This window comes from Anomaloglossus baeobatrachus, chromosome 1 (genome assembly GCF_048569485.1).
Source record: "Anomaloglossus baeobatrachus isolate aAnoBae1 chromosome 1, aAnoBae1.hap1, whole genome shotgun sequence".
NCBI lineage: Eukaryota > Metazoa > Chordata > Amphibia > Anura > Aromobatidae > Anomaloglossus > Anomaloglossus baeobatrachus.
The window spans coordinates 226,894,096-226,911,448 of NC_134353.1; the positions used below are offsets into that span (position 1 = coordinate 226,894,096).

General features: G+C 45.9%; 1 protein-coding gene across 1 annotated transcript in view; it reads left to right on the plus strand.

Moving 5' to 3' along the window:
* The first annotated feature begins 3,508 nt into the window (after window positions 1-3,508).
* SETD7 (SET domain containing 7, histone lysine methyltransferase) overlaps window positions 3,509-17,353 on the plus strand; it is an 80,648-nt gene continuing 66,803 nt past the window's right edge. The window contains exon 1 of the mRNA XM_075348504.1: window positions 3,509-3,608. Within this exon, the coding sequence (XP_075204619.1) occupies window positions 3,569-3,608 (40 nt within the window). The 5' untranslated portion in view covers window positions 3,509-3,568. The remainder of the gene's footprint in view (window positions 3,609-17,353) is intronic.

The window sequence follows — 17,353 nt, forward strand, 5'->3', positions numbered from 1 at the left end:
TGTCTCCGTGGTGTTGGATGTTGATCTCCCTTTTGTGTTTTCACATGGACCGTGTGATCCCTCGTTTCCCCGCACATACACATGCAGGCATGTCCATTTTTTCTCCAGCATCACGGGTGTCACATGGATCGCACACTGATGTGATCCGTGCGACATGTATAGGAGGAGAAAACACGAGTCTTTGAAATAAAAAGATTTTCTAAATAACATAAGCTATATAGGGTGCACCTCTAAAACTCTACACAGACGTAGCTCAGAGCATATTTATGATGCTAAAAATAAAACCACACGTAGCCTCTCTGGAGTTTCCCAACATTTTTTGCACGTTCACAAAGGAGATGTGACAGGCTTAAAAGTGATAGCCATAGAAAAATCTGGCAAAGAGAGGTGGAAATATATTACACATTTTACACCAAAGGGAGGCTTTCTGGATTTTAAAGCAAAACACATGCAAACTGTTCCTAATCTATTAAAAACAATAGGAGGAAGGGAAAAAAAAGGTTTTGTTTCATATTTAATTGTTCTTATTCAGCAATCAAACTCAGGACCTGAAGCATGGAAGGCAAAAATATTAAAAGTGAGCCCCAGACAACACTATTATCTACAAGAACATTTTCTCTACCTAAAGAACTACATTTTATTTTGTTCTTTACTAGAACATTGTACTGGTACATAGAGATAAATCTCAATATACCACCAACATCTCTACATACTTCTACATTATGGATAAATAAAATGGAAACCTGAAAGGGAACCTGTCAGCAGATTTGGGGCCTATAAGCTGCGGCCACCACCAATGGGCTCTTATATACAGCATACTAACATGGTGTATATGAGAGCCCAGGCCGCTGTGTAGAATGTAAAAATCACTTTATAATACTCACCTAAACGGTCGGTGCGGTGCAGACTGGTCGGATGGGTGTCTCTGTTCTCCGGTACCGGCGCCTCTTCTTTCGGCCATCTTTGTCCTCCTTCCACTGAAGCCTGGGTGCATGACACGTCCTATGTCATGCACACGCGCCGGCATTGAGGTCCTGCGCAGGCGCACTACAATACTTTGATCTGTTCTGCTCACGGCAGATTAAAGTGCGCCTGTGCAGTACTTTAATGCTGGGCTGTGTGCTTGACGTAGGACACATCATGCACCCCGGCTTCAGAAGAAGGAGGACAAAGATGGCCAAAAGAGGAAGTGCCGGTCCCAGAGAACGGAGACACTGCGGCCTGGGCTCTTATACAGTGCTGGCCAAAAGTATTGGCACCCCTGCAATTCTGTCAGATAATACTCAGTTTCTTCTTGAAAATTATTGCAATCAGAAATTCTTTGGTATTATTATCTTCATTTAATTTGTCTTCAATGAAAAAAAATAAAAAAAATTGTCATAAAGCCAAATTGGATATAATTCCACACCAAACATAAAAAAGGGTGGACAAAAGTATTGGCACTGTTTGAAAAATCATGTGATGCTTCTCTAATTTGTGTAATTAACAGCCCCTGTAACTTACCTGTGGCACCTAACAGGTGTTGGCAATAACTAAATCACACTTGCAGCCAGTTGACATGGATTAAAGTTGACTCAACCTCTGTCCTGTGTCCTTGTGTGTACCACATTGAGCATGGAGAAAAGAAAGAAGACCAAAGAAGTGTCTGAGGACTTGAGAATCCAAATTGTGAGGAAGCATGAGCAATCTCAAGGCTACAAGTCCATCTCCAAAGACGTGAAAGTTCCTGTGTCTATGGTGCGCAGTGTCATCAAGAAGTTTAAAGCCCATGGCACTGTGGCTAACCTCCCTAGATGTGGAAGGAAAAGAAAAATTGACGAGAGATTTCAACGCAAGATTGTGCGGATGGTGGATAAAGAACATCGACTAGCCTTGAAGTCAGAGTACTTCGAAGTACAGAGAGATTAAATTGCACTGTTCCTTCCATACTGTGTATTAGATTTTCTTGGTTCGACAATCAGCATAGCAGGTACCTGCAAAAAGAAATTGACATGCTGTGGATTTCAAACAAACACCACAGGACAGTTTATGCAGTGTAATAAAGAAAAAGGACAGAAGACGTCTTCACTCCGCGCTGCTGCTGAAGACTTTCCAGAGGAAAATCCTGGACACCAGTGGGGATAAGTGGTCTGTATTCTATGGTTCATTTCTTGAAGAGTCTTGTAATGGCTCTGAAATGCGTTGAATAAAATCCACTTATCTTCACTAGCGTTTCCTGGATCTTCCTTAGGAAAGTCTTCAGCAGCAGCGCAAAGTGAACATGTCTTCTGTCCTTTTTCTGCATTGTCTGCACTGTCCTCTGCAGGATGTCTTATTTTGTCACACAGCTTGAAAAGCTGAGTACACCTCTTCCTCCTTTCTTCTATTTATACCAGATAAGACCCTATTTTGCACCTTCGCTCCTTAGTGTGCTTTCAAGTTAAAAAGAAGCACAGGGGGCATGAGGTTTCTATAAATGCCATCCATTGTGCAGAAACAGTAAGGCCATGTTCACAAGTTGAGTATTTGGTGAGTTTTTTACCTCAGTATTTGTAGCCAAAACCAGGAGTGGAAGTCAGAGGAAAAGTATAATAGAAACACGTCACCACTTCTGTATTTCTCACCCACTCCTGGTTTTGGCTACAAGTACTGAGGTAAAAAAAACTCACCAAATACTGAGGTAAATAAACTCACTAAATACTGAGGTAAAAACCTCACCAAATACTTAATATGTGGCCAAAGCTGTTGTGTTTTTGATCACGTAAAAATATGCAGCACCATAAACTTATCATGTGAACAGAGCCTTACTGTTTAAGGACAGGTGTTGCACAATAAGGCCCCTTTCACATTTACTTACTTTCAGTGGTCCCGTCAGGACATCCGTCCGAACCGCCCCTCCCCCACCACGCAAAATGTGTTTCGGACACATGCGCTGATAGGGCCGTTGACTATAATGGAGCAGACTATGTTAGCGTGTGCTCTGTCTGCACATATACGTTTTCTGCAGGCGGACACCCGAACGTAGTAGACTACGATGTTAATTTGTTTTTGCAGTTCTTTTCCCTTATTAAAATGAATAGGTGAAAAGCACAGGTAAAAATGGCGCAAAACACGTGTAAAATGAGACAAAAACGCAAGTAAAAATGAGATAAAAACACAAATAAAATGAGACAAAACGCATGCTTTGTACGCACAGTTTACTGCCAACTCCCTGGTGTTTGGTGCACAATAAATGCTGCAAAACCAGCACATGTGAACATACCCTAAGGACAACACTAGTCCCAATAATGGTGAAGACATTTTACAAACCAGAGGAATTTAATAATGTGTTTGGGAAATAAATGAGTCCATCTTCCTGGATCTGAGGATTCCCATAAATCTTGCCCTCCTGGGGAATGACAGCCCTGGCTTAGCTGATGTCACCAGCAGGCAGCGAGCTCGGATGAGCAGACAGCGCTGCAGAGCGGGAGCAGTAGGACAGTGCGCGCTGTGGCCATAGGGGGCGCTGCTGGGCCGCGCGGTGGAGGAGGGGGGCCCGAGAGTCGCACGCGCGCTGAATAACTTGGTGTCTGGCAATCGCAGGGAAGCCATGGACAGCGATGATGAGAACGTGGAGGAGACGGTAGAAGGTGGGTGATTGTGCCTGCAGCGTGGGGTCTGCAGCCTGGCTCCATGTCTGACGTGTGGACCGTAAGCTGCTAAAATAGGCTCTCCCCAAAAGGAAGCGGCGGCTGCAGAGGGGGAGGCGGATGGCGCGGACTAAGTAACACGGCACGATGTGATGCAACTTCATCTGCCGCTCGGTGAGGCTGTGATTAGATCCTCCAGGCTCCGAGATCCAGTTTATCCATAGCCCATAGAAGCAGGCGGGCAGCCAGCATGGTGCGTGCAGCCGCCACTGCGAGTTTACAGGCAGGATCTCCTCTACATAGACCCTAAATGCTGGGGCTCCCTGGCCTAGGAGTGCAGGGCTGTGCACCAGAGGCACACCGCTCTCCCCCAGGCAGGAAAACAAGCTGTCACCCATCAGCCAGAGCTCAGCAGAACATGGACAACAATGTGCAGATGTCCTCATAGGGGAAGAGCCACCACTGGACGAGGAGCAGTAGGACTTTCCTAAAAATAAGAGCCAAATAGAAACCTGATGATTCTGAGGATAGTTTACGTTTTTTTTCAGATAATATTTTTGCTTTGTATTGAAAGGTTTAATCAGACGTCACAAAAATAGAAAAAGTGTCAAATGCCATAAACTAAAAAAAAACAAACATAAAACGTGCCTGATGCCCCAGTGGTCCAACATGTCTGGGTCATGGCTCTGGGTTATGTGGTGTCAAACAAACATCAGGATAACCACTGGACTGTCAGCCGGGGGGGAAGGTTGGTGCCGGAGTGTCAGTCAAATAGCCGGGGGGGGGGACGCAGGTGCCGGAGTGTCAGCCGGACAGCCGGGGAAGGGCAGGTGCCGGAGTGTCAGCCGGGGAAGGGCAGGTGCCGGAGTGTCAGCCGGACAGCCGGGGAAGGGCAGGTGCCGGAGTGTCAGCCGGACAGCCGGGGAAGGGCAGGTGCCGGAGTGTCAGCCGGGGAAGGGCAGGTGCCGGAGTGTCAGCCGGGGAAGGGCAGGTGCCGGAGTGTCAGCCGGGGAAGGGCAGGTGCCGGAGTGTCAGCCGGGGAAGGGCAGGTGCCGGAGTGTCAGCCGGGGAAGGGCAGGTGCCGGAGTGTCAGCCGGGGAAGGGCAGGTGCCGGAGTGTCAGCCGGGGAAGGGCAGGTGCCGGAGTGTCAGCCGGGGAAGGGCAGGTGCCGGAGTGTCAGCCGGACAGCCGGGGAAGGGCAGGTGCCGGAGTGTCAGCCGGGGAAGGGCAGGTGCCGGAGTGTCAGCCGGGGAAGGGCAGGTGCCGGAGTGTCAGCCGGACAGCCGGGGAAGGGCGGGTGCCGGAGTGTCAGTCGGACAGCCGGGGAAAGGTAGGTGCCGGAGTGTCAGTCGGACAGCCGGGGAAAGGTAGGTGCCGGAGTGTCAGCCGGACAGCCGGGGAAAGGTAGGTGCCGGAGTGTCAGCCGGACAGCCGGGGAAAGGTAGGTGCCGGAGTGTCAGCCGGACAGCCGGGGAAAGGTAGGTGCCGGAGTGTCAGCCGGACAGCCGGGGAAAGGTAGGTGCCGGAGTGTCAGCCGGACAGCCGGGGAAAGGTAGGTGCCGGAGTGTCAGCCGGACAGCCGGGGAAGGGCAGGTGCCGGAGTGTCAGCCGGGGAAGGGCAGGTGCCGGAGTGTCAGCCGGACAGCCGGGGAAGGGCGGGTGCCGGAGTGTCAGCCGGACAGCCGGGGAAGGGCAGGTGCCGGAGTGTCAGCCGGGGAAGGGCAGGTGCCGGAGTGTCAGCCGGACAGCCGGGGAAGGGCAGGTGCCGGCCGGGGGGGTAGGTGCCGGAGTGGTAAGCAGTAGTGGTAGCAGTTTACTCTTGTTTAATTTTCACTCTTCCTGCTGCCATACATGTATATATAGTGTATGTGTGTATTCACTACTCATAAAAAGTGAGATAAATTTGTAGGATTGTCCAGCAAACAGGTCCAAAATTTAAAAGTAAAAATTTTTTTTTCTTTATTTCATCGTAGATAAAATTCCATCATGTCAAGTACACAACATAGTGCAGGAGGACACGTTTCGGATATCACATCCTTATTCTGTCTACATGTCATCCTTATTCTGTATCCGAAACGCGTCCTCCTGCTTTATGTTGTGTACTTGACATGATGGAATTTTATCTAAGATGAAATAAAGAAAAAGTTTTTTTGACTTTTAAATTTTGGACAATCCTACAAATTTATCTCCTTATCTGCTTGGAGTTGGCTTTCTCCTTCTAGTCCGTGCACAGTCAAAAATTGCTGGTCTCCAATGAATCACAACAGGTGAGCTGGACTTTTCCTTGTATTGCTCATAAAAAGTGAGGGATATTTGGTTTTCGGGTGAAATTTCAGGATGATCCTAAAGTGCACTCTAACCTTTTCAGGGGACCTTCTCTAAACTTTTGACATCACATGTTCATTGTTTCAGTACTTTTTGTACAACTTGCTGTTCTCTAAGGCTATGTTCACTTTTCCGTTGTTTTGCATCTGTCACATGTGTTGCTTGACGCATGGAACTGATGCGTTGTACAACGTGTGACAAGAAATGCATGGAATTGTTCACAAAGAACGGATTCCGTTGGTGCAATGATTTGTTTAAAACCTGCGTGGGGGGGGAGAGAGAGAGGAACTGATTTTTACAGGATTTCGGACGTTATGCTGGGCATGCTCAGTAAAATGTGACGGAATCCTGCACTGGAATCCGTCGCGTGACGCAGGATAACGGAATCCTGCACCATAGACTTACATTATGCCTCCTGACGGTCTCCAACGGAATCCTGCAGAGAGCGTTTTTTTTTGTTTTTTTTTCCGCGCAACAAAAAACGTTGCATGCTGCGTCCCTCCCTCCTGACGGTCAGTCAGTAAACGACTGTGCGCTGCACGGCGGATGCAACGCAGGGTCATCAGTCACAATCTGCCGCTCATACAAGTCTATGGGAAACAACTGAATACGTCAAACGGATTCCGTTGTTTCAGAGTGGCGGATTGTGACTGATCCTAAACAGCGGAAATGTGAACATAGCCTAACAAGGAACCTCATGGCAAAATCCACAACAGGTGTTTGATCCATGAATCTCCCAATAAATGTCAGGGTTCAATTAGTATTTAATCGGTCCTCTTGAGCATATTGTTCACATTTTGACATGAGACAAAGACTACGCCTAACAATTGATCAGCAGTACTTCACTGTTGTGTGGTTTCAAGCAGGATGTTCTCAGATGGAAGTGCCAATTCAGCTTGGAGTGTCATCAGCAGGTTGTAACAGAGGTAGAGAGACTAGAAGAGTTACAGGAGGGCATAGAAATGGACGTCCTTTGGCCACATCCCACACGAATAACTGCTCATTGTGCACAATGCCCTTCGGAACTCGATGATGAATGCCACACAACTCTGGCATATTTAAGGGAGGTGAGAGTCGCCCAAGTGTCAAGTCAGACCATTTGAAAGCATTTTTATCAGCGTGGTCTGAGTGCTAGACAACGTGCCAGGAGACCTAATCACACCACCAGGCACAGGCGTCATAGTCTTGCTGGGCAAGGGACCAGTAGGCATAAGTGCTGTTCATTGATGAAAATCTATTCACCCGAGCAGATATGACAGCTGCCAACGTCATTAGAGACGTCAAGGTGCGCACTATGCATTAGCTACTGTTGTCACCAGACAAGCCTTTAGTGGTGGTACAGTGTGTGCAGGTGTGTCTTGTCAATACGGAACTGCCCTACACTTTGTAAATGGTACAGTGACAAGCCCCTACTACTTGAATATCATCATTCACCCAATCATTGTGCCTCTGCATGAACACCACAGGCCTAATTTCATCTTCATGGAAGACAATGACCCAACTCATCAAGGTCACATCATCAGGAAACGGCTGCTGGAGGCTGGGTACCTCAAATGGCCTGACCGGCACCTTCTCCAGACCTGAATCTTTGTAAACCTATGGCTTCAGGTAGAGGCTCGTAACTCTGTACCCCTCTGTAACCTCAATGACCTCATGGCTGCGGTTGATGAAGAGTAGGATGCCTCCTCAGGTAATGACTACAATTGTGTACAGCATGAGAAGTCGTTGTTAAGCTGTAATTGATGCTCAAGGCCACATGTCAAGTTTTTCGAGATATTGCCATTTTTTGGGGGGCATACCACTGTTGGCTTTTGTTTCAATAATTTGAGCTGAGGAAAGTACCATTGCATGTTTCTACTGGCATGGTAAAATATCACTGTAGGATGAACTTCTTATGTTTTACATTTCACCCAAAAGCCTAACGTGTGTGTGTGTGTGTGTGTTATATTACAGCAGCAAAACTTCTGTTGCCTATATGTATGTGGGTCAGAGGGCAGTAATAAGGTGGATTAAGCAGCCCTCTTGTGTAAAATGCTGCTTGCCTATGCAGCACTGACTGTATCAGTTATTGCTCCCCACATGGCACAATTGATAATAAAATATGTGGCTAGAATTGGAGGTATGGATGATTCTATCCTAAACATTGTTAGAATTGCATTTGCTGGTGATAAAATTCTACTTCTTGTTAGGTTGCAGGATGAATGTGCTGAAGGACTGCCTGAGAATTTCAGATATAAAATATAAGGACGTCTTTCACATCCGACGCTTGCGATGTTCTGTCTATAAATAACAAGAAAGCATTGTTTCAGCCCTGGAGTTGTCATGAACAGGCAATATCTGGTCTGACCACAGAGACCCGTAGGACAGTAGAGTAATTGTACCAAGGGGCACGATGAGGTTCAGCCGCTCTCAGGGCACTGCTAATAAAGTATCACCATAAGGCTGCTTTCACACATCCGGTTTTTGCTGAGTGGCACAATACGGCGCTTTGCAGAAAAAAACGCAACCGTTTTTTTTTTTTTTGCCGCCGGTTGCGTTTTTTTTTTTTTGCATTAGCGCTGTATTGTGCCGCATGGGCTTGCGTTGCGTCCGTTTTTTGACGGATGCGGCATATTTAGCCCATGCGGCGGCCGGATGGAACGTTGCCTGGCACGTTTTTTTGTGCGGCGAAAAAAGCGCATTGCGCCGGATCCGGCGCGATGCGGCACAATTTACAATGCAAGCCTATGGTCGCCGGATGCAGCGTCCAGCGGCAAAAAACGCTTCTGGCGGCCGGATGCGTTTTTTTGCACTGCGCATGCTCAGTATCAAGCCGCATCCGTTAAAAAACGGACGGGCTGCATGGAAAAACATATGCAACGGATCCGTTTTTTTCGCCGCATCCATTGCATAGGTTTTTGAGCCGGATTGAGCCGCACTTCAAAAACCGGATGTGTGAAAGCAGCCTAAGGCTATGTGCGCACTAGAGCTTTTTACCCGCGGATTTACCCGCGGATTTGCCGCGGAAATTTCTTGAGAAATGTCTGCAATCTTTGTGCAGACATTTCCCAGCAATTTCTATGGCAAAAAAAAAAAGCTGTGCGCACTTGTGCGGATTTTTCTCGAGAAATTTCCGCATGCGGAGTTTCTCGAGAAACTTTCTCGAGAAAATGAACATGTCCATTATTTCCGCAGGTACCCTGCGGATTTCTGCAGTACAGCCTGCAAAAATCCGCAGGGAACCACCCGCGGGAAAATCGCGGCAATTCCGCGGCTAATCCGCGGATTTGACGCGGATTTTTTCCGGAGGTCCGGAAATCTTTCACTCCCAGAAGTTTCTCGAGAAAGTTTCTTGAGAAACTTCACATCTCTAGTGCGCACATAGCCTAAGGCTGCTTTCCCACATCAGCTTTTTGGCATCAGGCACGATCCGGCGAAAAAACTGATGCGACGGATCCGGCGAAAAAACGGATCAGTTGCATCACTTTTTTCCATCAGTTCTCTCAGTTTTTTGACAGATCCAGTGTGATACTGAGCATGCTCAGTTCAAAAAAACGGATCCGGTGGCTGGATCCATTTTGTTTTCCGCATTATGCCAGATCCGGCATCCATAGGCTTCCATTATAGCCTACATGCTGTACGGCGCGGTCTTTTTTTTTTTTTTTTTTTTTCTCCCGGACACACAAACGTTCACTTCAACGTTTCATCCGGCCGCCAGACAAGTAAATTTTGCCGGAAGACAGATGAAACGCAGGGCCATCCGGCACAATCCGGCGCTAATGAAAGTCTATGGGGGAAAAACGGATCCAGCGGCAACAGACACTGGATCCGTTTTTTTCATGTTTTTGACGAATTGTGCCGGATGGCAAAAAACTGATGTGTGAACGCAGCCTAAGCTGCTGATCTACACTACAGCCTAGATCAAAATAACAAGGAGCATTGTCCTGGAGGGGTCTTTCATCTAGTGCATCTGATTAGGTGATTTCTGACCCTGTTTCTTGCACTACATGTGGAATTTTCAGTGTAGTATATGTGTATCCACAGAGGGCTGAATAATCAGCGTTTACCATGAGCCACTAATCTTAGAGATTTACTGCGTATTTATATATCAATATTTACCTGGGAAAGAGCTCCTGATACTGAATATCAGGTGAGCCCAGCCAGCAGAATGAAGAATGACCAGTTGAAAACATTCCTTACAGAAGACCTAGTTTACGTAACTGCGCAGGTTCTGTAAGGGCTTATTCACACACTGCGTTTATGCAGGAGTTTTTGACACAAAAATTGTTCTGAAATATCACAGTGCATTTTTTCCTAGTGGATTTGAAACCACAAAGCTTTATTCCAAATCTGCTGTGTGTGTGTGTGTGTGTGTGTATGTGTATATATATATATAATATATATATATATATATATATATATATATATATATATATATATCTCTCTATATCCCTCGTTTAATGAAAGAAAAACCCACAACGGTCACAGAAATTTTGAATCTGACAAATGTAATAAAAAAATCTATGAAAATGAACAAATGAAAGTCAGACATTGCTTTTCTGCTTTCACAGAATTTAAAAAAAATAAATAAATAAAACTCATGAAATGGGTCTAGACAGAAATGATGGCGCCCTCCTCCTTAACTTAATATTTGGTTGCAATCAAACGATTCCTGTAGCTGTCAATGAGACTTCTGCTCCTCTCAACAGGTATTTTGGCCACTCCTCAAGAGAAAACTGCTCTAGTTGTCTCATGTTTGAAGGTTGCCTTTTCCAGACGGCATGTTTCAGCTCTTTCCAAAGTTGCTCAATAGGATTTAGGGCAGGGCTCATAGAAGGCCACTTCAGAATAGTCCAATGTTTTCCTCTTAGGTTGTGTCCGCACTTTGCGTTTCCACCTGCTTTTCAGCTGCTTTTTAGGTCCGTTTTGAACTGCAGCGTTTTCATGCCAAAATGCATGCATTTTGATTTTTTTTCCAGCAAAGTCTATGGAAAATGTGAATTTCTTGTCCGCAATTTGCGTTTCCAAACGCTGCGTTTAATTTGCATAAGTTTGGGCAAAAACCATGCGTTCAAAGAAGCAGCATGTCAATTGTTTTTGCCATTTTGGCTGCGTACTACACCCATTGAAATCAATGAGTTGTAGTAAATCGCTGCCAAAATGTGAAGCAGTGTGTTTGCATTGCATTATTATTGCGAGCCACATGTTTTTATTTAACATAACAAAGGCAGGTCTTTCGTCTTTCTCTCCCTGTCGGGCGGTCGGTCGGTCTCTCTCTGTCCATGTCGGTCTATCCCTCCCCCAGCCCCCCCTCTCTCTCTCTCATACTCACCAATCCCCGATCACCGGCGCTGCGCTGCACGGCGTTCACACTGGCGGCTTTTTTTCTTTTGAAAATGCCGGCCGCTCATTAATCCATTACGTATTCCCTACTTTCCCCGCCCACCAGCGCCTATAATTGGTTGCAGTCAGTGACGCCCCCACACTGGTTGCAGTGAGACAGCTGTTACTCAATCACAGCCGCCAGTGGGCATGTCTATATCAAGCAGTAAAAAAAATAAATAAATAAATGAAAAAAAAAACGACATGCGGTCCCCACCCATTTGGATACCAACCAGGGTAAAGCCACACGGCTGAAGGCTGGTATTCTCAGGATGGGGAGCTCCACATTATGGGGAGCTCCCCAGCCTAACAATATCAGCCAGCAGCCGCCTGGAATTGCTGCATCCATTAGATGTGACAGCCCCGGGACTTTACCGGCTCATCCCGAATTGCCCTGGTGCAGTGGCAAACTGGGTAATAAGGAGTTAATGGCAGCAGCCAGGCAGACAGGGAGAGAGGCAGGCATAGACAGGCAGACAGGGAAACAAATTGAGACAGACGGAGACAAAGAGACAGAGCGATATATACAGAGGGGGAGACAGACAGAGAATGGGAGCGAAACAGAGAGACAGTTACTATCTCGGGCAGCGCCGGGTGCTATGTTGTGAGGCGAAATTTTAACCCCGCGCGTTCCAATTTACCAATCAATTTTGCCCCTATCTACATAATGGGGAAAAAGTGAAACGAAAAGTGTTGGGGGCAAATTGACAGCTGCCAGATGTGAACAAGGGGGACTTAAAGAATGAGAGTGATGGCGCCAAAGAGTACATACCGTACAGTTGCTAAGGTGGGGCCCCGACATGGGATACTCTCCACACTTGGGGATATGAACACCACACAATGCGCCACACACTATCACGTACTTGACCACATATACCACCCTCAGCACACATCTCACCACACATACACCAACCTCGCCACATAATCGCCCTAAAACACACACAAGTCTGGTATTATCCTTCATAAATAAAAATCTGATTAATAAGCAGCCAAACTACAAGATCAACAAATGTACCATATAGGAAATCCGGCAGCTGTCAGTCACATGACCTGTCTATATGTGTATGTGTGAGCTAATATATACTGTCAGGGGAAGGGCTGTCTGTTGCCTGGAGGTTTATCAGGCTGCCAATAGCAACCAATCACAGCTTAGCTTTTATTTTGCTACAGATAATTAATCTGAGCTCTGATTGGTTAATATAGGCAACAATTTAATAATTACATTTCTATTTGTTTTGTGGTTTTTGTCTGCATAATACATTTTTGTTAATACATTCTATTTTGTTAGAAAAACAGGAGGATACAGAGTACATTGGTGCAAAAAATATAGTTTATTACAACATATAAGTGACACGTATGATAAAAACAGACAAGAGGGTAACAAGTGACAATGCAATGGAGGTATATTAAAGTCAGGCACAGAATAAATAGATGGTAGCAATGTCAATGAAAAGGGAGGAGGGAATACATGTAAAAGCCTCAAGGTGATAAAATATCACCAAATCTATAAACAGTGTGAAAGAGGCCCCCACCGGTTCATGGATAGCAACCAGGGAATCAAATTGCCCTATTAAAGTGCCTAGTGCAGACTATAAACGAATCATAAATGCATAGTCAAGAGTTATACCATCAGGACAACTCCCCCATGAACCTACCTACGCACGTTTCGCAAGTTTGTGGACAAAGCCACAACAAAGCTTCATCAGGGAAGGAGAGGGGTGAGGGAAAAGAGCCAGGCCACCACTATTTATATAATGTGTGTGGCTGTGCTGCTCCGTACTGACACCGCTGCTTCCGCTATCGTCACCAAGCAGCTGAGATCAGCTGTCAGGTGACCGCACATGGGGGGCAGGGGCACGCTACCCCGCTCCCACGCATGCGCGGGCACCACAGCGGCGAAAAACATAGCGCCGGCCAGACGGGGCGGAAGCAGCGGTGAGAAGTACTATCAACGTCACAGGATGGGCAGGCCTACTGTCAGGTGACCGCTAACATGCGGAAGTGGACCAAATGGCCACTACCACGCACGCGCGGGCACCATGACAACGGCAGACGCCGACAACTGGACGGTAAATGTACTAAGGGGCCCGCATATCTCTTTGATGTTATGTGTAAAGTGCAGAAAAATGGATAGACCTGGGAGGAATAACCTGAATGAATGGCCATGCAAACTTAGATTCTTCACAGTATGAAGAGAATGCCAAGAGTGTGCAAAGCAGTAATCAAAGCAAAAGGTTGCTACTTTGAAGAACCTAGAATATAAGACATATTTTCAGTTGTTTCACACTTTTTTGTTAAGTATTTCATTCCACATGTGTTAATTCATATATATATATAATATTTTTTTTCTGTGTGTATTATAAAGACCTGAACTAGGTGGCTTTACTCCCTTTTGAGAAACAGCATTCATGCATTTTTCATGTTTTATGCCTTTTCACCTCCTCATTGGATTTTAATCATGTATCCATGTGTTTGTTTTAGTGTTGAAAAAGTTGATTAAAATAAAAATGGCTTTTGTAATTGTACAATATTCTTGTTTTTGATTTTTGAAGAACACATTTGGTATTGTTCTAGATGTGTTCGTAACTTTTGTATTATTTATCTTTATGCCCTGTGCGCACACTGCGTATTTTGCTGCAGAATTGGTGCGTTTTTTGTGTATAATCTTCATGCAGTCCTTCCCTAGCAAAGTTTGAGAAATCCAAAATGCCGTGCGCACACTGCTTTTTTTTTTTTTTTTTTCTCTTCCTGAGGGTATGTGCGCACGTTGCTTTTTACCTGCTTTTTTGCTGCTTTTTCTTCTGCGCTGTTTAATGCCAAAATGGATGTGTTCTTCTATTCAAGCAAAGTCTATGGGAATTTGGGTTTCTTGTTCACACTATGTTGTTCAAAATGCTGCCTTTTTGTGGCAGAACTTTGGTCAAAAACTCAGCTTTGCAGTGCAAAACCCAAATGGCAAAAACAATTGGCATGTTGCTTCTTTGAAAAGCTGAGTTTTTGACCAAAGTTCTGCCACAAAAAGGCAGCATTTTGAACAACATAGTGTGAACAAGAAACCCAAATTCCCATAGACTTTGCTTGAATAGAAGAACACATCCATTTTGGCATTAAACAGCGCAGAAGAAAAAGCAGCAAAAAAGCAGGTAAAAAGCAGGTAAAAAGCAACGTGCGCACATACCCTGAGGCTACATGCGCACGCTGCTTTTTTTCCTGCTTTTTTGCTGCTTTTTTGGCTGCAGTTTTGTCAGCAGAACTTTCTGACATCTGACTTCCCAGCAAAGTCTATGAGAAGTCAGATTTGTCATGCGCACATTGCAGTTTGTCAGCGTTTTTTTTGTCAAAAGTTTGTGACAAAAAAAATGCAGCATGTTCATTCTTCCTGCGTTTTTGTCAACATTTGTCACCCATTGAAATCAATGAGGGCATCAAAAACGCAGGAAAAATGCATGCTAATCAAAAGTGGTGCATTTTACCTGCCTTTTACCTGCGTTTTTGGTACCAAAAACGCAGGTGATTTGTCAGGAAGTGAGGTCAGGCAAGTGGTCCCTCCTGTCCTCCATGTGTTCCCCGAAGTACCGCTGTCCCCAGGGGAGATGATGTGGAGGACGGGGACTATCAGCAGCGGCGGCAGCGAGAGGGAAAAATCAATGTTTTCAGCTGCCAGTGTCCATCCCCCTCTCGCTGCCGCCGCTGATAGTCCCGTCCTCCACGTGTTCCCCGACGTACCACTGTCCCCAGCCTGCACGCACAGGGGAGATGATGTGGAGGACGGGACTATCAGCGGCGGCGGCAGCGAGAGGGAAAAATCAATGTTTTCAGCTGCCAATGTCCATCCCCCTCTTGCTGCCGCCGCTGATAGTCCCGTCCTCCACGAGTTCCCCGAAGTACCGCTGTCCCCGCACAGGGGAGATGATGGACCCCTCTCACCGCCACCGCTGAAAGTCCCGTCCTCCACGCTCCTGTCAGCTCCACGCAGTAGCGCGATCAGCTGAGCTGTCACTGAGGTTACTCACGGCCACCGCTGGATGCAGCGGTGGCCGCGGGTAACCTCGGTGACAGCTCAGCTGATCGCGCGGCTGTCTTCATTTGCTGCATGGAGGTGACAGGAGCGGCGGTGTTTGCTGCTTCTCCGGTCACCTCCATGCAGCACAGCTGGATGCGGCGCTGGACCATCCTGGATTACGCCGGACATGGAGGGCTTTGTCGGGGTTAATAAATTGGTAATGAGGGAATGTGTTTGTGTTTTTTTTTTTATTTCTAATAAAGGATTTTTCGGGTGTGTGTGTGTTTATTTACTGTAATTTACAGATTAATCATGGAGGGTTTCTCATAGACGCCTGACATGATTAATCTAGGATTTAGTGGCAGCTATGGGCTGCCAATAACTCCTTATTACCCCGATTTGCCAACGCACCAGGGCAAATCGGGAAGAGCCGGGTACAGTCCCAGAACAGCCGCATCTAATGGATGCGGCCATTATGGGCGGCTGCTGACTGATATTGTTAGGCTGGGGGGCTCCCCATAACGTGGAGCTCCCCATCCTGAGAATACCAGCCTTCAGCCGTATGGCTTTATCTGGCTGGCATTAAAATTGGGGGGGACCGCACGCCAGTTTTTTTTTAATTATTTAATTATTTCTATTTTTTTTTTTTTCAATTCAACAAGCTTTATGGGCTTGTTTGAACTGAAAAATACATGAAACAATTGTTGACAAAACTGCAGCCAAAAACGCACCAAGAAAGCAGCAAAAACGCACCAAAAAAGCACCTACATTTTTTGTGACATTTCCAGGCTCTCTCTGACAAGGTGCAGTTTTGGCTGCAGTTTTGGCTGCAGTTTTGGCTGCAGTTTGTGAACACGAAAAAGAAGCAGCGTGCGCATGTAGCCTTACAGGTTTTGCTGCAGAATTTCCGCAACAAAAAGAAGTAGCCTGTCACTTTTTTTCTTCTGCGTTTTTTTTTTTTTTTTCCCTTTAAAAAAGGCAGGGACAATACTGCAGGCAAAAACGCGGTAATACAGCACTAAAACACGCAGCAAACCGCTGTAAAACCGCATGCGTTTTTGGTGCATTTTTTTTCCTCAGGTAGGTGCGGTTTTCACTGTAGAAACAATTCCGCAGTGTGCGCACATAATAAAGTTATTTTTTTCTAAAATCATAATTTTCTTCTTCACCCTATGCCTGAACCTACCGTAGTTTGCTGGCTTCAGGCATAGCCCCGACTGAGCCATGGAGTATAACGAGGTTAAAGGACTTTTAAGATGTGTACAATATTGTATTCTATTGCGCTATTGTATCTGCTGTAAAAGGCACACACTGCCTTTTAAAGGTACAATTGTGTCTATTTGCCTCATTATTAGAGTTGAGCGGATTGCTAATAATCCTGGTCTGGCGGATCAGTGTCGGGTTGACAAGGAAGTCCGAGATCCGATCTGGAATCCGGGCCAATATGTCAATGAGGAGCGGAATCCGGGACGAGAGGGAGAGAAAAAAAAACAAAAAATTAAAAAAATGCCGAATCCGGATCGTGCACCCGGAATCCCGCATCTGGGTCGGACCCGGATCTACCGCTGAAACCGTGCGGATCCGGATTTTTCAAGTGTGGGTCCGCTCAACACTACTCATTATATTAAAGGGTCCAACAGAGTCCCATCTTAATACTATTTTTGCGTGCTTAACAGATACCCCTGATAGAGATGACAAAGGAGCCTAATATATTCACTCTGTTGTCTGTAAGGTGGGTTGAATGGCTTCTTGTACAAGGAACTATGTTACTTCAATATCTGAACTATATTCTTCTTATTTCTTATAGCTGCGTTCTGATTTAAAAAGATTTAATCTTTCCAAAAACTGTTGATTATGGTAAAATTGAATAATTTTAATGTGCAGTTTTGTTAAAATGCATACCTTATATGCGCTAAGTGGTAAATGTCAAAAGAGGTAGAGGTGTGAGCAATGGCATCCAATTTGTAGAACTCTCAGACTAAAGCCCCCGTCACACATAGTGATGTCGTTAGCGAGATCGCTGAAACGTCACAGGTTTTGTGACGCAAGAGTGATC